The sequence below is a fragment of the Thunnus thynnus genome, chromosome 23, assembly GCF_963924715.1.
Source record: "Thunnus thynnus chromosome 23, fThuThy2.1, whole genome shotgun sequence".
Classification (NCBI taxonomy): domain Eukaryota; kingdom Metazoa; phylum Chordata; class Actinopteri; order Scombriformes; family Scombridae; genus Thunnus; species Thunnus thynnus.
Window position 1 is genome coordinate 25,389,743 of NC_089539.1, and position 22,668 is coordinate 25,412,410.

The 22,668-nt window shown below is 41.2% G+C and overlaps 1 protein-coding gene across 26 annotated transcripts in view; it reads left to right on the forward strand.

Annotated features, from left to right (window-relative positions):
- LOC137175551 (NACHT, LRR and PYD domains-containing protein 12-like) overlaps nt 1-22,668 on the forward strand; it is a 159,292-nt gene that overhangs the window by 120,922 nt on the left and 15,702 nt on the right. For 4 of the 26 annotated variants that reach the window (XM_067581281.1, XM_067581286.1, XM_067581285.1 and 1 more), the window contains one exon: nt 19,531-22,340. The exons of the other annotated variants lie outside the window; for them this stretch is intronic. In XM_067581281.1, coding sequence (XP_067437382.1) covers nt 19,531-19,642 — 112 coding nt within the window. In that variant the 3' untranslated portion in view covers nt 19,643-22,340. Of the gene's footprint in view, nt 1-19,530; nt 22,341-22,668 lie in introns of those variants that run through there. 26 annotated transcript variants of the gene reach the window in all.

The window sequence follows — 22,668 nt, forward strand, 5'->3', positions numbered from 1 at the left end:
GAAAGTATGATAAGGTTGTCTGACGCTGACTGCTGTTAGTTATTGGTTTGACAGTCTAATATGTGTTTGTGTTGATTACTGACGGTGGCTGATTGTACTCAGTTTCTATCGGCAGTATGCAGTAAATGGTCGCCCTTTGTGTGTGTGTTTAAACTACTTTCCACATGTGGAAATATGTGCTTAACAAAAAAGTGTAAAACAACTGAAAATACGCCTTATATTCTAGTTTCTTCAAAGTAGCCACCTTTTGCTCTGATTACTGCTTTGCACACACTCTGCATTCTCTTGATGAGCTTCAAGAGGTAGTCACCTGAAATGGTTTTCACTTCACAGGTGTGCCCTGTCAGGTTTAATAAGTGGGATTTCTTGCCTTATAAATGGGGTTGGGACCATCAGTTGTGTTGTGCAGAAGTCAGGTGGATACACAGCTGCTAGTCCTACTGAATAGACTGTTAGAATTTGTATTATGGCAAGAAAAAAGCAGCTAAGTAAAGAAAAACGAGTGGCCATCATTACTTTAAGAACTGAAGGTCGGTCAGTCCGAAAAATTGGGAAAACTTTGAAAGTGTCCCCAAGTGCAGTCGCAAAAACCATCAAGCGCTACAAAGAAACTGGCTCACATGAGGGCCGCCCCAGGAAAGGAAGACCAAGAGTCACCTCTGCTGCGGAGGATAAGTTCATCTGAGTCACCAGCCTCAGACATCACAGGTTAACAGCAGCTCAGATTAGAGACCAGGTCAATGCCACACAGAGTTCTAGCAGCAGACACATCTCTAGAACAACTGTTAAGAGGAGACTGTGTGAATCAGGCCTTCATGGTAGAATAGCTGCTAGGAAACCACTGCTAAGGACAGGCAACAAGCAGAAGAGACTTGTTTGGGCTAAAGAACACAAGGAATGGACATTAAACCAGTGGAAATCTGTGCTTTGGTCTGATGAGTCCAAATTTGAGATCTTTGGTTCCAACCACTGTGTCTTTGTGCGACGCAGAAAAGGTGAACGGATGGACTCTACATGCCTGGTTCCCACCGTGAAGCATGGAGGAGGAGGTGTGATGGTGTGGGGGTGCTTTGCTGGTGACACTGTTGGGGATTTATTCCAAATTGAAGGCATACTGAACCAGCATGGCTACCACAGCATCTTGCAGCAGCATGCTATTCCATCCGGTTTGCGTTTAGTTGGACCATCATTTATTTTTCAACAGAACAATGACCCCAAACACACCTCCAGGCTGTTTAAGGGCTATTTGACCAAGAAGGAGAGTAATGGGGTGCTGCGCCAGATGACCTGGCCTCCACAGTCACCGGACCTGAACCCAATCGAGATGGTTCGGGGTGAGCTGGACCGCAGAGTGAAGGCAAAAGGGCCAACAAGTGCTAAGCATCTCTGGGAACTCCTTCAAGACTGTTGGAAGACCATTTCAGGTGACTACCTCTTGAAGCTCATCAAGAGAATGCCAAGAGTGTGCGAAGCAGTAATCAAAGCAAAAGGTGGCTACTTTGAAGAAACTAGAATATAAGACATATTTTCAGTTGTTTCACACTTTTTTGTTAAGTATATAATTCCACATGTGTTAATTCATAGTTTTGATGCCTTCAGTGTGAATCTACAATTTTCATAGTCATGAAAATAAAGAAAACTCTTTGAATGAGAAGGTGTGTCCAAACTTTTGGTCTGTACTGTAGATCATTTTAAAAAAATGTATAATGGAAGATCATTCCAAGAAAGGCAGTAAGAGGGAGCATCCTTCAACAATGTCTTGTTCAGAGATTATGTGACGTAAAAATAGAAAAGTTTATCCTTAAATGTGCTGTAATACCAGCAGAGGGCAGCACTTCATAAAAACATGATACTGCCCACCAACAGTGCAACAATAAAAATGAGATATACTCATCTGATATGAAATACAGACATCAAAAGCTTCACACTTGGAACGTGGCTTCAGTTTGTTGTTTGCTTCCTCACAGAGGATGTAAATGTATTCAGCTAGAATTCAGGTGATATATGGATATAATGAGTTTTGCAGTGATGAAAGACTGAAACTATGAAAATAACCAAAGTTGTGATCTGTTTGTTCAAGCAGTAGATGATTTACATTTAACATGCACATGTACAGAAGTCATACTGGTAAAGTGTCATGAGATGAGAACTGAATAAAATGTCTCTTATTTCCAGTAGGGGGGCATAATGGCGAAACTTAAAGAGGAGCTCTGGAAAACTCTGCAGGAATTAAAAGAAGATGAGTTTAAGAAGTTCAAGTGGTTCCTGGAGCTGGATGACATCCTGGAGGGCTTTAAAGGCATCCCAGTAGCTCAGCTGGAGAAAGCAGGAAGGGAGGAAACAGTGGATCTAATGGTACAGAAACATCAGGATCATGGAGCTCTGCAGCTGACCAAGAAGGTTTTAGAAAAGATCAACAGGAAGGATCTGGTGCAGCGTTTACAAAACTCCCCCTCAGGACCAAAAGGTAAGTTAGGAGAAGGAATCTGAAAAGCAGTGTCACATACATTTCATACATTATTACATGAGTTATGAGTTATTATACAACACGTAGTTTCAACCAAGCAATCTGATTGGTCAACTTGACATTTAGAACGAGCTTGAATCAGCATGACAGCACACGTAGCCGCGCTCAAATGAAAAAAGCCTCATCAGTAAAAATATCACTCCGCCGTTCACTAGAACTACAGTCTGTGACGTCACGCTAACAACAACAGTCACTTCCGGGTAGATGACTGGTGGTTGATTGAGTTGTGGAGATCTGTGAACGTGACAAACTTGTTTTTTTCTGTTGTCATTTTCAGTCGTAACTGTAACGTTTGAAGATATGTAGTTAAACACGGTGGTCCGACCTATCTGACGCTTCTGCTGGCTTTATTTTATGTACTGTGTTGCTTTGTTAGCGTCTTTGGTTTGTTTTGTTTTGTGGGGGAACTGCAGAGCTTTGAGTTGTCTTTCTTTCATGTTTGTGAAACTGGATTGAACTGAACTGATTAGGAGTTGTGGGAAAACAAAACGGACCCTTTACTGAGTGGACTGAACTCTGAGACTGTGAGACGAGTTCCACATGCACTGCAGAGTGAATGTTTACTGATGAGGCTTCTTTCATTTGAGCGCCGCTACGTGTGCTGTCATGCTGATTCAAGCTCGTTCTGAATGTCTAGTTGATCAATCAGATGATCGATCGATCAGAACTACCTGTTGATTTATTTAGGCCTCTCTCTCTCTCTCTCTCTCTCTCACTCATACACACACACACACACACACACTCATTCACTCATTCACACACACTCTCTCTCTCACTCACTCACACACACACATTCTCTCTCTCACTCACTCACACACACACACACACTCTCTCTCTCACACACACACACACACACTCTCTCTCTCTCTCTCACTCATTGTAGTGACTTGATTTTGACAAAAACAAAACCTAAGCCACAGTGAGGGGCTGTTACCAAGACATGTAATTGACGCGTCGTCATGCGACGGCTCCATGTACTAAATCAAACATCCTCGGACTTGCGCTTCAGATGTGTTTATTTATCAACGTGCACCAATAAAGCATTTGCTATGCATATACTTATATTTATAACTTGCATGAAAACAACAAAAGGCTTAAAGATTAGCCTCCAAACGGCGGTCAAAAAACTGTGTGCTTCTCCCGGTAAGCAGCACACCTGAGGAGTAATTGCCTCTTCCTCTACATATACATTTCCGTATGCTGCTGTTCAGTACGCCACCTACTGTGGCAACCAGGGAGTAACCTTAACACAGTTTTAGATACAAATGGCTCTAACACACCGGCCCCTAATTGAATGGCCACAGACATTACAATTACCTTCACGTGTAAACAAATAGAGCCATAACTTGAGTGACATGCATATAAAAGTGAACCCAAACAACAACAAACAAAAAAAAAAAATTCAAACATCTGTAAACATAACCCTTTTTTTTGCGGAGGTCACTATACCTCATCCCTAATTGCTTGTGGCTTCCTGCAACAAACAAAGCTTACTGACAGGTCTTTCCAAGACGTTTGTCTTCGTCTGGAGATGCACAGAGCGTACTAACCCTTTTTTGTCTGGGAAAGTTTCCAAAATTCTGCCCAGAAGCCAAGATCCACGAGGAGCAGCAGAATCCATTACAACAACAATGTCTCCAGGAATGAAGTTTCTCCTTTTCTGATTCCATTTCTGGCGTTCTTGCAGCAGAGGGAGGTATTCCTGTACCCATCTTTTCCAAAATAGATCTGCAATGTACTGAACTTGTCGCCACCTCCTTTTCACATATACATCATCCTTGTTAAAAAGTCCAGGTGACATGACTGGTTTCCCTTCCATCAGAAGAATGTGGTTAGGAGTGAGAGGCTCGAGGTCATTAGGATCGTCTGAGAGCTTGGTGAGGGGACGACCATTCAATATAGACTCGACCTCACACAGGACTGTATGAAGACCATCATCATCCAGAGTTTGCAAGTGCAGCACAGAAGTGAGAACTTTCCTCACCATCCGGATAGCACGTTCCCAGACACCACCATGGTGTGATGCTGAAGGTGGGTTAAAGTTCCACTGGATGCCATCTTGCAACAGAACTCCCTGTATCCGGTTGTGATTTAATGATGATAGCGCTTCCCTCAGCTCTTTCTCTGCTCCCACAAAATTGGTTCCATTGTCTGAACGCATACTGGACTCTTCGACTGATGAACCTTCGATTAGCATTAATACATGCATCAGTGTCCAGGGATGGAGCCACTTCCAGATGAATTGCTCTGCTTGCAAGACAGGTAAAGATGACACCATAACATTTACAGAGACTTCGACCTCTCTTTACTTCCAAAGCCCGAAGTAATCTACTCCGACATTTGTAAAGGGAGGGAGATCAGGAAGAAGCCTTTCCTTCGGTAGGTCTGCCATTTTTTGCTCGCCTACTCTTCCCTTATGTCGCCTGCAGAAGCCGCATTGTGATATGATTTTCCTCACAGCTGCATTGGAATTTGTTATCCAAAACTTGTTGTGCAGCTTTGACAGAGTGTGATTTCTTCCACCATGACCCACCTGTTGGTGAATATGCCTCAATATGAGCATGGAGATGTATTGATCTTTTGACAGAATGAGTGGATGCTTAGTCTCTTCTGGCAAAGCAGCCTTACTCAATCGTCCTCCAACTCTCAAAAATCCATCCTGCAAATGTGGATCAAGCTTGTACACAGAACTGTCTCTAGACACAGATTTTCCAGCTAATAGGGCAGCGAATGACGGCCATTTCAGCATCTAAGAGATCCTCAGCTGACAACATCTGGCTTTCAATGGCTCTTTTGGCCCTCTTCATCTCCAGCGACACATTGAGAGATGATCCACCTGCCTCCTTTCTGTGGAGCTCAAGAGCATGTAAGTCCTTTCTCTTTTGTTTCAACTGCAGCAGAATTCTCTTCCATTTGAGAAACCATGCCACCGCCACTTTGAGTCTCCTCCAATCTGAAAAGTATGATAAGAGCTGATCTGTAGCAGTCGGAGAGCCCTGAGTAATGATGGTGTTTACTGTAGCTTCTCTTTTGACCTCCAAATCATCATCTGCAATTGTGACCTCTGTGATGTCTGCAAGCCAATTCTTTTCTGGGTCAAGGAGAAACTTCGGGCCCTCAATCCAGCTACCCCCATTCAGCAGATCTCCAACCTTCATACCTCTGGAGGCATAGTCTGCAGGGTTGTCTTTGGTATTAATATACCTCAACTGAGAGACTTGAGTTGCATCTCTAATACTTGTTACTCTATTTGATACAAATATGTAGAAACGCTTATCCTCATTTTTTATGTACTTAAGCACTGCAGTGCTGTCCGTCCAGAAAGTTGACTGATCCAGTGGCAGCTCCAACTCCGCTCTCAACATCTGATCTACCCGCACAGCCAGAACAGCAGCCGCAAGCTCCAGACGGGGAATGGTTATTGGTTTTAGAGGGGTAACTCTTGCCTTACCCAACAGGAAAGAAACATGGACCATCTTACAGTTTTCAATCCTGAGGTAAGTAACAGTACCGAATCCATCCTGACTAGCATCAGAGAAGTTGTGCAACTGTGCCTTAATGGGCTGTCCAAAGTCTTTGGGCTTAATGCATCTTTCAACTTTGAATGCTGCCAACCTTTTCAGGTCTTCCAGCCACCTTCTCCACTGATGGCCAATGTCTGCAGGTATGTTGTCGTCCCATCCACAACGTCTCCGACAGAGCTCTTGCAGCTTGACTTTGGCTGGGAGGGTTACTGGGGCAAGAAAACCCAGATGATCATAAACCGAGCTGATTATGGACAACATTCCTCGCCTGCTCTGTGGTTGTTCTTTCATCGCCATTTTGAATTTGAATGTGTCTGACTCCACACACCATTGCAGCCCAAGAGCTCGTTCGACTGGAAGCTCATCTCTATCCAGATCCAGTTCCTTCAAGTCTTTCACTCTATGCTCCTCTTCAATGGTTTGCAGTACTGCCCTGCTATTACTGATCCACTTTGTCAAAGTGAAGCCTCCCTTTTGGCAGATTTCAGTGAGAGCTTGAACCATGGCAACTGCCTCCTCGTCTGAGCGCGAGCTCTTCAAACAGTCATCAACATAAAAGTTTCTTTTGACTGTTTCCACAACCTCTAGTGAGAAGTTAGCCTGATTGTCCTCTGCAGTTCTCCTGAGTGCATAACTGGCACAACTTAGGGAAGAGACAGCCCTGAACAAAGAAACTGCCATTCGAAATTCTTCAATCTCTTGGTTCACATTGCCTCTTGTTGTCCTCTTCAGCCACCCTAACTTGGTAAAACATCGATTTAATGTCTCCCATAAATGCCACTGGCTCCTGTCTGAATCTGGTTAGAACACCCAACAATGAACTAGTGAGGTTTGGGCCTTGTAGCAGCTGGCTGTTGAGTGAAGTTCCCTTAAACTCAGCTGAACAGTCAAACACAACACGCAATGTACCCTATTTGGGATGGCATACACCATGATGGGGTATATACCAGAGCTTTCCATTTTCACCTTCCAGCTGATGTTGAGGCACTTTCTCTGCATAGCCGTTCTTAATTACATCAGTGAAGAAGCTGGTATATTCCTTGTGGAATAGTTCATCTTTCCTGAACTTCCCCTTTAATCCCAGCAGCCTTTGCTTAACCATAGAAAGGTTATTGGGAAGCGAAAGCTGGTCCTTTCTGAAGGGCATTTTCAAGCTGTAATGTCCATCCTGCAGCTGTGTTGACTCATCCATCATCTTTAAGAATCTAATATCTTCTCTCAACACTCCTTGTTCCTCTGAACTTTGCTCATTGAAGTCATGACTGTATTGGTTGCTCAGCATTTCCTCCAGCTTACAGACAGAAATCCTATTGACAGCAGCCACTGAGAATCCTGTTTTAGGCCTGCTGCTCTCTCCATCTCGAAGGGGACCATTAACTACCCAGCCAAGTATAGTTCGTATTGCATATGGTCCATTCTCTCTGCTGTTGATGACCTCCCATGGTTCAAATACCTTATTGGCGTTAGTGCCAATCAACAGGTCAACATTAGTATCAATGCATGGGATCTGTACATCAGAGAGATATGGCCATTTCTGCTATTCTCCCTGTGTGATAATGTTACTGGTGGTCACAGGCATTTTATTTTGTGTGAATACTTCTGAGAGACTGTAGAAGCTGTTACTGCCAAGACCAGCTACCTCCAAACCATTCAGGGTGCTAGTGGAAACAACCCTTTCCTGTCCCATAGTGCGCAAAAGGAAACTGGTTTTCCTACCAGTATTGTTCAGCCTTTGCATAAGATGTTCTGAGCAGAAAGTAGCCGTTCTCCCAGGATCCAGGAACGCATATGTTTGTATTATCTTGCTTCCCCTGATGGATTTAACCTGAACTGGCAAGATAGACAAAATGCTATCCTCCTTTCCGGCCCCTGTATGTCCACAAGTTTCTGATGCAGGTGGTTTAACATGTGCTGTGCCCTTAGTGTGTTCACTTCCTGTGATGGCTCTTATCTTTCCAGAGATATGAAGCACTGTAGGATGGTTCTGACCACAATCTTTGCAAGTTAAGCACCTGTCGCAATCCTTGCTCCTGTGTCCACTACCTAGGCAGCCAAAACACATCCCCTTTTCCTTCAAAAAGTCAATTTTGTCCCAATGCTTCTTCCCTTTCAGTTTTGGACACTCTTCCAGTCTGTGAAACCGAGAGGAGCAAACACATGCTTCTTGAATGATTCCCTTTAAGTCCAGCCTTGGTGGGACTGAACTTGGAGTTCCACATCCCTTGGCTGCATCACTTACAATAACCGTGGCGAAGCTGTTACCTCTGACCTTGCTGAACTTTGAATGTGGTTTGTTAACACTCTTTACTGCAGGCAAACCACTTATCGTGTCTTGGATGTCCCCAAAAAGTGGATCAGAAATGATCTTAACTTGGCATTCGATAAATGAGACCATGTCTTTAAAGCAAGCTCTGCGATTGTACCTCTCGAGTATTTCATGTGCCTGTATCCTCCATTGTTCTCTGTACTTAAATGGCAACTTTATCATGATTGCTGTCATGTTAGTTAGCATGTCCAGCTCCTGCACATATTGAAGTTCCTCCATTACATTGCAACAACTTCGCAGAAATAGAGAAAAAGTTTGCAGTGCTCCCACATCCTCTGCCTTCACTGCAGGCCAAGCCAAAGCCTTCTCCATGTAGGCTGCACCAATCCTATATTGGTTTCCAAAGTGTTCTTGGAGAAGCTCTTTAGCCAGCTGATAACCTCTGTCGGGAATCATGTGCTGACAACTCCTCACCAATTCTCTGGGCTGCCCTCTTGTAAATTGCTCCAAAAAATAAAGGCAGTCAGCTTTGCTAGCCTTTGATTCCACACTATGTTCAAAAGCTCTTATGAAGGTTTTATACTGAAGAGGATCACCGTTGAATGCTGGAATGTCTCGAGAAGGCAAGGACATTAAGCGCTGTTGTTGAACCAGAGCTGCTGTGATTTCATTTTTTCGGTGCATTATGGTGCACAGGTCTCCTTGTACTGGTACAGAATATAAATGCTGTTGCTCCACTGATGCAGGCTGCACATTGTTGACTGGCAGAGAGAGGTTTTGTTGTGTATCTCCAAACTGCATTGTTCCAGATGTTTCTGTTTCCTTTTTCCACTTTCTCATATTTTGATCCAAAGACCTGATGTGTTTTTCCCTCAGAGGGTGCGTTCAGTGCACTTGAATCCTTTTGGGCTACTGAGAAGCTGCTTTGTGGCATTGCACTCCACGTGTATGGTTTAAATGAGTTTGCTGCAGGATTGAGTCCTTTGGAATTTAGGTTTTGTTCTTCCTTCCTTTGCAAGTAAGAATTCATTCCATCAGAAGGTACTTGTGAGTTACTGGAACATTCTGAGGCAGCTTGAAAAACTGCTGGCCTTGCAGTGGATGCAGCTATTTCAGCATCAATCTCAAGCTGCTCCCTTTTTCTTCTCAGCTGCTCCTCCTGGGCCTCTAGAGCATGCCTTTCCTTTAAAGCCGCAGCTCTAGCGAGAAGTGCAGCCCTTTCTGCTTCTGCCTTAATGCAAGATGAAGCTGTGGTTTTGCCACTTTTATTACTGGTTTTACCACTTTTGTTACTTCTTTTACCACTACATGTGCTTTTTCGGTGAGAATGTCTACTGGCAACATTTGATATGCTGTCATCAGGGTGAACATCATCACCATCCTCACCACAATGATCATTTACCAACCATTTTTCAACCTCAAAAATTAAACCATTTTCAACAAGCATTTTTGCAGCAAACCAAGTGTTTTGTTTGTCACTTTCTTCAGTGGACATTAAAGGCAACAGAGCCACATGAGCATCTTTGGCTTCCCCACACAAAAGCACATTTTTTTCCAGTGTATGTTTTATCTCTTTTGCATTACCACTCTGCATAAGCTCTTGAGTTACATTTCTTAGGTTTTTAGCCTTACTTAATTTGTCTTTTCTTACATTTTGTAACCTTTCCACCTTTGCAACAAGAGCTTTGTGTGTTAATGTAATAGACCGTTTACTTTTTACATATTCTGGCTCATTAACATTTCCCTCTTTCACCGAGGCTGCAGCAGCCGCTGGCTCCGCAGCAACCACGTCTGGTTTACCGTCCATAATGTCCTTTAATTCACACCGCAACGCACATCCAAGATGAAAGCAACGAGATAAAGTTCAGTTTATCAGTGTTGTTTTAGCGACCAATGCATTGGGATTACGCTCGCAAAGTTGTGTGCACACCTTATTATGGCCATAAAGTTGGTAGCGCTACTCTTTACCTTACACGCGGAGGGAGCCGTGATGTCACAATCCAGGTGAATGAATCAGCTGATGACCGGTGCATCCTCCATCTCCACCTCCCATGCTTTCAAACAAATGTAGGAAATCCAGCGTTGAGTCTTCCTCCATGAACGATGGCTAACGAACTAACTGAAGCGGAGTTTTTAGACTTAAATGTAGTGACTTGATTTCGACAAAAACAAAACCTAAGCCACAGTGAGGGGCTGTTACCGAGACATGTAATTGACGCGTCGTCATGCGGCGGCTCCGTGTACTAAATCAAACATCCTCGGACTTGCGCTTCACACACTCTCTCACTCATTCACACACACACTCTCTCTCTCTCACTCATTCACACACACACACTCTCTCTCTCACTCATTCATTCACACACACACTCTCTCACTCTCACTCATTCACTCACACACTCTCTCACTCACACACACTCTCTCTCTCACACTCATTCACACACACACACTCTCTCACTCACACACACTCTCTCTCACACTCATTCACACACACTCTCTCTCTCTCACACTCACACTCTCTCTCTCTCTCTCACTTACACACACTCTCTCACTCTCTCACTCTCACTCAATCACACACTCTCTCTCTCTCTCTCACTCTCTCTCTCTCACTTACACACACTCACTCTCACACTCTCACTCTCACTCATTCACACTCACTCTCTCTCACTTACACACACTCACTCTCACACTCTCTCTGTCACTCATTCACACGCACTCTCTCTCTCTCACTTTAACAGACTCTCTCTCACTCATTCACACTCACACTCTCTCTCTCACTCATTTACACTCTCTCTCTCTCACTTACTCACTCTCTCTCTCTCACTCATTCACACACACACACTCTCTCTATCTCACTTATTCACACTCACTCTCTCTCTCACACACACTCTCTCTCTCTCTCACTCATTCACTCACTCACACACACACTCTCTCACTCACACACTCTCTCTCTCTCACACACTCATTCACACACACTCTCTCTCTCACTCATTCACACACTCTCTCTCTCTCACTCACACACACACACTCTCTCACTCATTCACACACACACACACTCTCTCACTCATTCACACACGCTCTCTCTCTCTCTCTCTCTCTCACTCACACACACACTCTCTCACTCATTCACACACACTCTCTCTCTCTCATTCATTCACACACACTCTCTCTCTCACTCATTCACACACTCTCTCTCTCACTCACACACGCACACTCTCTCACTCATTCACACACACACTCTCTCTCTCTCTCACTCATTCACACACTCTCTCTCACTCATTCACTCTCTCTCTCTCTCACTCATTCACTCTCTCTCTCTCACTCTCTCTCTCTCACTCACACACACACTCTCTCTCTCTCACTCACACACGCACTCTCACTCACTCATTCACTCTCTCTCTCTCACTCTCTCTCTCTCACTCACACACACACTCTCTCTCACTCACACACGCACACTCTCTCACTCATTCACACACACATACTCTCTCTCTCTCTCTCACTCATTCACACACTCTCTCTCACTCATTCACACTCTCTCTCTCTCACTCATTCACTCTCTCTCTCTCTCTCTCTCTCTCTCTCTCACTCATTCACACACTCTCTCTCTCTCTCACTCATTCACTCTCTCTCTCTCTCTTTACAGTAACCAGGTTTCTACTGTGCATGTTAACATGTTCCCAGATTACCCACATAACCTGGTTTCTCTGAGTAACCTGGTTATGTAAGTGCATGTAAACACACTGATAGATGTTCAAATCTATATTTTCCTTCTTTCAGCAGAAACTGGTCTGCAGGATGTTTCAGATTATAAGAACAGTCTGAGAAGGCAATGTCAACATGTGACTGAGGGAATTGATGAAGATGAAAGAACCCTCCTCAATGATATCTACACTGAGCTCTACATCACAGAGGGACGGAGTGAAGACGTTAATACCCAACATGAGGTGAGGCAGCTTGAGACAGCTTCCAAGATGAAGACCCTCCATGACACTCCAATCAAGTGTCACGACATCTTTAAACCCTTACCTGACAAACAGAAATACATCAGAGTTGTTATGACGAACGGCGTCGCTGGTGTTGGAAAAACCTTCTCAGTGCTGAAGTTCACTCTGGACTGGGCAGAGGACTCGAAAAACCAAGATGTCAGTCTGGTGATTCCACTTTCATTCAGGGAGCTGAACTTGATCAAAGATGAGCAGTACAGTCTCCTCATGTTGATCCATAAGTTCCATCCAACATTAAAGGAGGTCACAGCAGAAAATCTCAAGTCTAAAGACTGTAAAGTTGTGTTCATCTTTGACGGCCTGGATGAAAGCAGACTTTCACTGGATTTCAACAACAGGAAGGAGGTCGTGTCTGATGTCAAACAGCAGTCATCAGTCAACGTGCTGTTTACAAACCTCATCGTGGGGAAGCTGCTTCACTCGGCTCTCATCTGGGTAACTTCCCGACCTGCAGCAGCCAATCAGATCCCTCCTACATGTGTTGACAGGGTAACAGAAGTACGAGGCTTCACTGACGTCCAGAAGGAGGAGTACTTCAGGAAGAGATTCAGTGATGAAGATGAAGAGCTGTCCAGCAGAATCATCACACACATCAAGACATCCAGGAGCCTCCACATCATGTGTTACATCCCAGTCTTCTGCTGGATCACTGCTACAGTTCTGGAGCAGATGTTGACTACAGACCAGAGAAGAGAGCTGCCCAAGACCCTGACTGACATGTACTCACACTTCCTGCTGCTTCAGACAAAGAGGAAGAAGCACAAGTATGATGAAGGACATGAGACGAGTCTACAGGAGCTGATGGAGGCTGACAGTGAAGTTCTTCTGAAGCTGGGGAGGCTGGCGTTTGAACAACTGCAGAAAGGAAACATCATATTCTACCAAAAAGACCTGGAGCAGTGTGGTCTTGATGTCACAGAGGCCTCGGTGTTATCAGGATTTTGTACAAAGATCTTCAGAAGAGAGAATGTGATCTTCAAGAAAACAGTTTACTGCTTTGTTCATCTGAGCATTCAGGAGTTTCTGGCTGCAGTCTACATGTACCACTGTTACACCAACAGCAACACAGAGGTACTGAAGGACTTCCTGGGAAAAGACTACAGTAACTCATCCCTGGATGACTTCCTGATGGGAGCCATGAAGAAATCTCTCCAAAGAGAAAACGGCCACCTGGATCTGTTTCTTCGCTTCCTTCATGGCCTCTCTCTGGAGTCCAACCAGAGTCTCTTAGAAGGCCTGCTGGGTCAGACAGAGAACAGTCCAGAAACCATCCAGAGAGTCATCAACAACCTGAAGAAGATGAACACGTCCAATACCTCTCCTGACAGATGCATCAACATCTTCCACTGTCTGATGGAGATGAACGACCTCTCAGTACATCAGGAGATCCAAGAGTTCCTGAAGTCAGAGAACAGATCAGAGAAGAAACTCTCTGTGATCCACTGCTCAGCTCTGGCCTACATGCTGCAGATGTCAGAGGAGGTTCTGGATGAGTTGGACCTGCAGAAGTACAACACATCATGGGAGGGACGACTGAGACTGATCCCAGCTGTGAGGAACTGCAGAAAGGCTCTGTAAGTCCAGATGTGATTAACATCATAAATCAGTGCAGATTAGAAGTTTAGTTCTTCAAATATAAATAATATAAAATTCTTATTATTGTTAAAATAGTGCTCTACTTGTTCATAGCTGAAATAATATGTCAGTTATATTTAGTCTCAGATGTTCTTGAGTTGTTTCAAATTCAGTCAGTTCAAAGTCATTCAGTTAATCTATTTATTTATAGTAATTATTGGATTTTACAGTCTTTTCTTCTATTTATCTTCCTTTGGGTGACGGAGGCGTCATTCAAACCTGGTAAAACAAATGAAGGACTTTAGAGGTTGTGGTTGAGGTTTTATTGCAGAACATATATCAGTATTTTACAGCTATCAGTGAATGTAGTGAAGTTATTATTGCATGAGAAGCTTCTGCAAATAATATATAATCAGACAGACACTGTTTTTACTGCTATGATTAAGAGTTTAAAATAAGATCTGTATCATTTTCCAAAGGTGATTTCTGAAGTCACAGAGATTTGCTTTCATCATCATTTTTTTTCTTAATGGTTTCTGAGTCATTTCATAGTGAGCACGAGGGATCAGCAAATCACCAAACTGATTCAGTAATTAAGTGATATTACACGTGATGCTTACCGCATCACTGTCGTGTCAACAATGACGGTAAATCACACCCTCGAGGGTAATATTGCGATTACACAACATTTACCAACAAAATAAAAGATGTAAACAAAATGTATTTATATTGTGAGGCAGTTCGCTCTAAAAATAAAAAAACTTTTTTCTTGTGTTATATCCGTTTCTATGGAAATACATAGGGATATGACTAATACCTGGAAAACAATCACTCACGTCACTAGACTGCTATGTAATGAAACCTAGTTTACTACTCCAGCAAGTAGACTGACCCTTAGTAACGACCAAGCAACAGAGACGATTTCTAGTCCCTGTTGAGTCAGCCAGCCAACTTGAGCTAATGCTTTCTAGAGATCGCGACATTTCCCAAACTGAATAAATACGACATTTACAAACACAAAACTGCTTTGCTAGCTCAATCCTGTTGTAACTAAGATATCAGCTGAAAAAAAAATCCATGGACAGATTTAGCTGCTACGTCTGCAAACTTCACAGACATTTTTAAGCTAGTAGCTCCGTGTCACCGACTCACCGGCACAGCTGATGGAGGATGCCGGAGTGGAAGCTGAGATAAACTCAACTGAAGGGAAAATGATTCAGTTTTACTGTTTATGGGGGAGCCGGTTAACGATAACGAGTGGAGAAGGGTTCGGGTTTTTCAGTGTGTGTGTGTAACTCGTCCCACAGTCTCAGAGTTCAATCCACTCGGTAAAGGGTCCGTTTTGTTTTCCCCACAACCCCTAATCAGTTCAGTTCAATCCAGTTTCACAAACATAAAAGGAGGAAAACTCAAAACTCCGCTCCGGGTTTTCATCGCAGATCCCCACAAAACAAAATAACCCAAAGACACTAGCAAAGCAACACAACACATAAACGGTCTACAGTTCTAATGAACGGCGGAGTGATATTTTTATTAATTCAACTTCAATATCACATATAGATAATATAAATGGAGTAATATAACAGAAATATAGAACAAACAAATATACAACGCCAAGGATTACAGATAAATATGAAATGAAAATGATGCAGTAAAAAATAAAGATATAAAAAATAAATGTGCACGTTACAATTATGTTAGTTTATTAAATTTGGAGCACAAATTTATAATCTTCACAGCTTTTCTATTGCATGAGGTAGACAATGTTTTAATGTAGGATTCTGTTTCTTCTTTAAATGAACAAAAAGAGGGTTTAACTTTTAACACCTTACATTAATGTATATAAAACTTGGCCAGCAATATGATAAGAGTGATGAGGCATTATTCATTTGAGCAAGTTGATGAAATTTACGTCACACGGACCCTCACGGACGCAGAAACTATAATTTCAGCTTCAGTGTGCTGTCATGCTGATTTGAGCACGTTCTAAATGTCTAGTTGACCAATCAGATTGCTTGGTCAGAACTAACTGTTGTATAATGTCAGTTATACAACAATATGTAAAGTTTGCTAACATTAACCAACATTAGCCTCCGTAAACTACTGGTCATACGAGACAAAACCCCTGAGTGTGTTGAACCGAGCAATGGTGCCTTTTATTTCTCATGAATTCAACTTTTTCTTTTAAAGAGGGAAGTCATGTTACACAGTCTTGTTTTTAAGTCTTTCTTATATTCTGTTGCTCACAGAAAGAAACTCTCAAGTGTTTTCTCTCTTGTTGGTGTAGAGAAGAGTAGTAGCAGGAAATGCACAGAGGTCTGATGAAGATATAAGAGCAGAATGGTAGAATTCAGACTGTTTAAAGAGATCTTATACACATTAAAGGTCAATGTTATATTTTAATGCTGATACCCTGATAACATCTTTCTGATGACATCATGATGAAAATAATTCAACCTTATTGGTTTGTTAATTGTGTTTTTGTGCTGAATCAGTTTTTAGATTATTAGAAAAGAATGTTGACAACTAAACATCATGCAGTCGTCTGTCCTGCACATCTAAATATTGAATTACATTAATATTTGATATGTACAGGTCTAATATTGTAAAGCCATTTGTTTCATTTGTGTTTGTCAACTGTCACTAAATTTTGCCGCTGATGGATGTGAACCTGACAACAGCAGGTAGCAATGAGAGATGATCTTTCTCAACTGTAACTGTTCACTGAGTTGAACTGAGTAAAAATATCCTGCAGTCAAATTAAAAATTAAAAATAGTGGACAGTAAAAATGTTTTTCTTATCAAGATGTCCTCATTCTAACTTTGTGGAGACAGACATGGGATCAGATCACACAGACAGACTGTGAACATTATGGAAGCCTCAATGTAACTCCATTTTCTCTCCCTTCATCTGCAAGATTAAAGCAAAACAAAGATTAAAAGTCTGCAGGTATGAGAGAGAGTGATGAGAATTATTGTTTCATCCAAGCACAGTGAGATACGATTAGCTGAACTGGGAGTGCTCTGGTAGCCTACTGGTTAAGATACATGCCATATAATCACAATATCAGTGGTTTGATTCAGGTGGCTGACCTTTGTTGCATGTCATTCCCTGTCTCTCTCTCTCTCCTCTTGTTTCCTGTTATCTCTCAACTGTCGCCTTACATTAAAGGAATAAAATGCCTCAGAAAAAATTTTTTTTAAAAAAGATGAGCTGAACCACTGATGTGAAGAGCAAATGTTAATCAAAATAGGGAATGTCAAACTGTTTCATCATCAAATGCAGGAAGTAAATATAAAGTGTCCTCTTTCATGATAACATATGTTGTAATATATGTGTCATTACAGACTTTCTGGCTGTGACCTCTCAGAGACTCACTGTGAAGTTGTGGCCTCAGCTCTGAAGTCCAACCCCTCCCATCTGAGAGAGCTTGACCTGAGTGCAAACCTCCTGGAGGATGGTCCGACTGGTTCAAGATTGAAGCCTCTATCTGCTGGACTGGGGAGTCCAAACTGTAGACTGGAGACTCTGAGGTCAGTTCACTGGCTGTAGCTTTGGCAGTTTTTTCTATATATTCAATTCAAATCCTCCACTGAAGTTCACATGTTTGGTTAATACATTTTTGGTATTTCCCTGAGCACAAATCTGTAGAATTTAAATTTAAAATCCACAGTCTTATTCTGTGTAAAAATGATTTCCAAAGTTTAAACTAATATGAGTCTTCAGCAGTCTGAGTTACACATATCAAGTAAGTATTTTTGTGTTTCTTCAGTGTTTCCTTGCTGAGCTACAGTGGAGGGATCATAACTCATAGAGGGAATTTTGAACTAAACTCAAACTTTGAGTCAGACAAATCAAGTGGGAGTCTACCAAACTGTCAAAGCCTCATATCAGCTTCAGCTGAACTTATGAACTCATTTCCTACAGTGTAGCTGTGTTAGGAAGAGACCACTTCACAGTCAGTATGGACAGGAGGAATCATTACTGCCACCAGTAACATGTTTTAATTACACAAACCTACTAAACTACCAAATACAGGAAGAAGGAGGTCATGTAATAAATAATGAACAGGTTTAGTTCAACATGTCTGATTTCATATTGATCCTCTAATTTCAGACTTGACTGAGTTCAGCAGCATTTTATTAATCAATTTTATGAATGAACTCATGGAAGTCAACTCAATAAATATTATTATTATTATTATTATTATTATTATTATTATTATTATTATTATTATTATTATTATCATCACAATAAAGGGAGTTAATCTATGGAACAACCATAATGAAGAAATGAAAACATGTAGAACATTAAGTAAGTTTAAACAAATCTTTAAAAATAACATATTGAACAGATATAGAATGGATGAACAAAGAGGTGGTCTGGAATAATATGATTTGGTACAGAGTGTCTTTTTGACTTGTGTTGTTTTTGTTTGTTGTTATTGGTTCTATGCAAGTTATCTTTATTCTCTTGTGTTGTTTTGAATGTTTTTGGCTTTGATTTGATTGATAAATTATAAAAAGGGGTAGGACTAGAAAAGTTCCATTGAATGGTTATTATTTAAGTTGCTTACTGAAAGTTTGCTGTTATTTTTATTTCTTTTGTTTTGCTGCCTATATATTTTATTTTGTTATTTTAACATGTTCAAACTAAAAAATAATCTAATCTAATGAATCAGGACATAGTGATGTTGAACTACACATTTAAAACCTGAACACATCTGATTGGATTATAAATGGATTTTACTCTACATCATTTATTCTTTATTCAGATTGTGGCTCTGCAGATTGTCAGAGACCAGCTGTGCTTCTCTGGTCTCGGCTCTGAAGTCCAACCCCTCCCATCTGAGAGATCTGGATGTAAGAGGAAACGACCTAAAAGTCTCAGGATTAAAACTACTGTGTGATTTTCTGGAGAGTCCAGACTGTAGACTGGAGACTCTGAGGTCAGTTCACTGACTGTCTGTTACTATTGTTGATCTTAATGTTTAACAACTAAACATAATTTATGTTCATACATAACTTACATCCATGAAGTTCATTTTCCTTTTTCCATATTTTCATTTTTTTACTGTACAAAGTTTAGTCTGTAGTTATAAAAGATGACTGATTCTTAAAGAAACTGTAGAAAATGTCCACTGTTAGTTGTTAAAATAAATGAATGCTTATAACTTTTGGTAAAGAGTCACATCTGTATACAGAAGATCCTCTCAACTAATATCTGTTTTGAATTGATCAAGTTTACTTGCTGAAGGAGAAATATTTCTTTTATTAGATTATTTAATGTTTTTTACACAATAATGTCTGATAATTGATATTGATCCTTCACAATAATCTCTCTCTCTCTCTCTCACACACACACACACTGATCTAAACGCAGGTGTTTAAAGTATTTTTTATGAATCAGTGTTGACATGAATATGTGTCTGAATGTTGTGGTGACATTTGGATGATGTCTGTAGAAGGCTGACATCATGATGATCCACAATAACACAATGACAAAGTTACTCTGCTTATTTTAGTGAAAAGTTCATTGATGAGGACATAGTAATGTTGAACTACACATTTAAAACCTGAACACATCTGATTGGATTATAAATGGATTTTAATCTACATCATTTATTCTTTATTCAGATTGAGTTACTGCAGGTTGTCAGAGATCAGTTGTGCTTCTCTGGTCTCAGCTCTGAAGTCCAACCCCTCCCATCTGACGCCATTTTTTACTTCTGTGCTGAGATTAATATGATGTGACAGTTGTGGTGACACTAAACTGCAGACATAAAGCTGATATTAAGCTGATCCACACTGAGGATCTATTTTCTTCTTCAGTGGTTTAGTCCATTGACTGTCAGAACAATGTTGAGCTGCACATTTAAAACCTTCATATAACAAGAAAAATCTACACTGGATAATTCACTCTGAACCTCTGAAACTCTTGATTTTTACATTAAATTTCACCTTCACTTTAGGGCGGGGCGATATAACTAAATCGATATCAGGATTATTTCAAACTCGATTATGATTAATGAACACTTATTTATTTTATATGCTTTTTTTTTTACACTGCCCTCATAGTTCGCTGACAAGGTCTGTACTGTAAACATGCTGAACTACTGGGATATTTTTTTCCAATGAAACATATGTTAACTTTGTGTTTTTTAATCAATTTTTGAAACACACACAGATAAACTATTTATGGTTATTTATTGAATATTTCAAACAGTTGAAATCAAAGTACACATCACTTGAAATGAAAATGTCTTGTGAAAAAGGTCACATTTTAGTTCTAAAGTAAAAAGCAAGTTCCCTAAAAAAAAAAGTAGAAAATAATAACTTACATCTCTTGCAAACAAAATAAATTATTTTAAATAACGCCATGTGTGAAAATGTTAATGCAACACTGCTGATTAAGAGCAAGAGAAAAGCTTGGACAAGACACCTCCAGTGGATCAACAGGCTGTATCTGAGGCATGTCACAATGTTTCCTCCTGAATTGAAAACCCCTCAGATGGCGAGCTAGTGGCTGGCATGCGAAAGTACTTTTTTACCACCTTGCTTTTAGTGAGAAAGTGTACATAATTCTTTCTCCACCATTCCAGTGGATTTTCCTCACTATCCAGCATGAGAGACACCAAGTAGCCGCTCAGCTGTGCTTCTACTGTTTGCTGAAATGACACAGTGGGTGCAGTTGAAAGGGTTGCCTCACTTCCTTTGAAAAAACTTCCTAATAACCTCCTTGGTTTCTTTGCTTATGATGAAGATGTAGACGGCTCTGTGCTCTCTGGGGTACTTTCCCTGTGGACTGCAGCTGCTGACTCCATCATCTCTGCTCTGACTTCTTCCTGAATGGTGGGGACATGGTGTGCAGAAGTGTATGCTTCCAGTAGCTCTTCTGTGATGGGTTCTGAGAACTTCTCCTTAAGGATGCAGGTTTTGATTGTTTTAGTCAGCTCCATGTCATCTTCGTCCTCAGCCAGCACTCATGAATGGAGGATGTGTAGGACAGAGTTCACAAATGAAATGGTCACATACTCTTCTCCTGACAGGGCATCTGTGAACTCCATCAATGGGGAGAGAGCTTTGTTGACAGCCTCTAAGACATCCAGGTCAGCCCAAGATGGAACAAGTTGCCTTGATTTCTCATCATCAGCGAGGATCTGTGTGATGGCTTTCTTTTGCTCAAGGATCCTTGCAGTCATCATTTGCATTGATCCCCATCTGGTGGCACATGTAGTTTTCAACTTGTGTTGTGGCAGGTTCAGCTCTTGTTGTGCCTTCACAAGCGCCTTCTTCTTTTTCCAACTATAGGAAAAAGCACTGACAATCTTTTTGCAAACCCTCATTTCCCGCTGCACACGTTGATCTTCCGTTGCATTTTCTGAAATACACACACATGAAAAGATGAATTATTATTTTATTGAGGGTTTGACTTATACCTAAAGACTTTACAAACTATAAAACTTAAGCAAAATAATAGATGAGGAGAAATCTCTTAATTCAAAGCTACTTAATTAATAATAGATTAATAACAGACTTCTAGAGTAATTTTTATTTCTACTTTAATGATGAGTCATTGTAGCGTTGTTTTACATTGTAATGTGAAGTTAACATTGTGATATGAAGCACATTGTAACATTAAGAAAAGTGCTATATGAATAGTTGATTATTATTGTCACAGTATTTATTTAAAGTGAACTAAAAGATAGCTCTAGCTCAACTGTAGCATAGTGTCTGATCAGCTGATGTGTTACCTATCGATTGCCAGGTGCAACCTGTGTCCAAAACATTGCTCCCGTGTCCGTCCATTGAGCTGTGTAGCTTTGACGACATTAGTGCTGTTGTCTGTCGTAATGGTCATGAGGTTCTCTTCCATGAGGTCCCATGCAGACAGCATATTTCTCAGGCCCTGTGCAATCATTTCTGATGTGTCATCATCTGCAAAATATGCCGTCTTCAGGCATCTGTTGCGCAGGTTCCATTCATCGTCAATGTAGTGCGACGTAAGGCTCAAGTATGGCTCCATCCTTGTACTTGACCAGAGATCAGACGTTCCTACAAAGTACTGAACAGATTTTAGTTCAGCGGCTACCTTCTCACGACATGTTTTGTACATGTTGGGCACCGCTGTTTGGGAAAAATATTTTAGCGATGGCACAGCGTATCTTTTGTCAAGGGTTTTAACAAGATGTTTAAACCCACTTTGTTCCACAGTAGCTACGGGATCCATATCCTTCATGATGTAATATGCAATAGCATCAGTTATTTCTTTCCATCTTCTTGAATCCTTTGCATAATGTGCGGCATTTGTAAATGCTTGTGTTAGCGTCAGCTGCTTTGTGGAAGCACTTTAGCGTTTGTCAGTCTCTCTCTTTTTTTGAGCCATGAACTCTTCATATTCAGTAATGTGATTGTGTTCCAAGTGATTAAACAGATTGGTGGTGTTACCTTTGGTCACTGAAATTGTTTTTCCAAAGTTTTTACATTTGACTTATTTTTGCTCTGTGTCGTCTTCACTGAAGCTGAAATGTGTCCAAACCACAGACACGGTATTCTTTTTAGTTATAAGCTGCTCAGGTTGAGGCCTATTTGTTGGCTCAGTGTTAGTGCTTGTGTCATCCATGGTGCCAGCTTGCTTTGAGTGAACTCGCACTAACGTTAGTTGGACGGGGCGGAGGCACATGACTGAACACAACATAGTATTGTTTTAAAGAGACAGTTCATGAACGCACGCATTGGGGAAATTATTAACCGACTTAACCAACATGAGAAAGA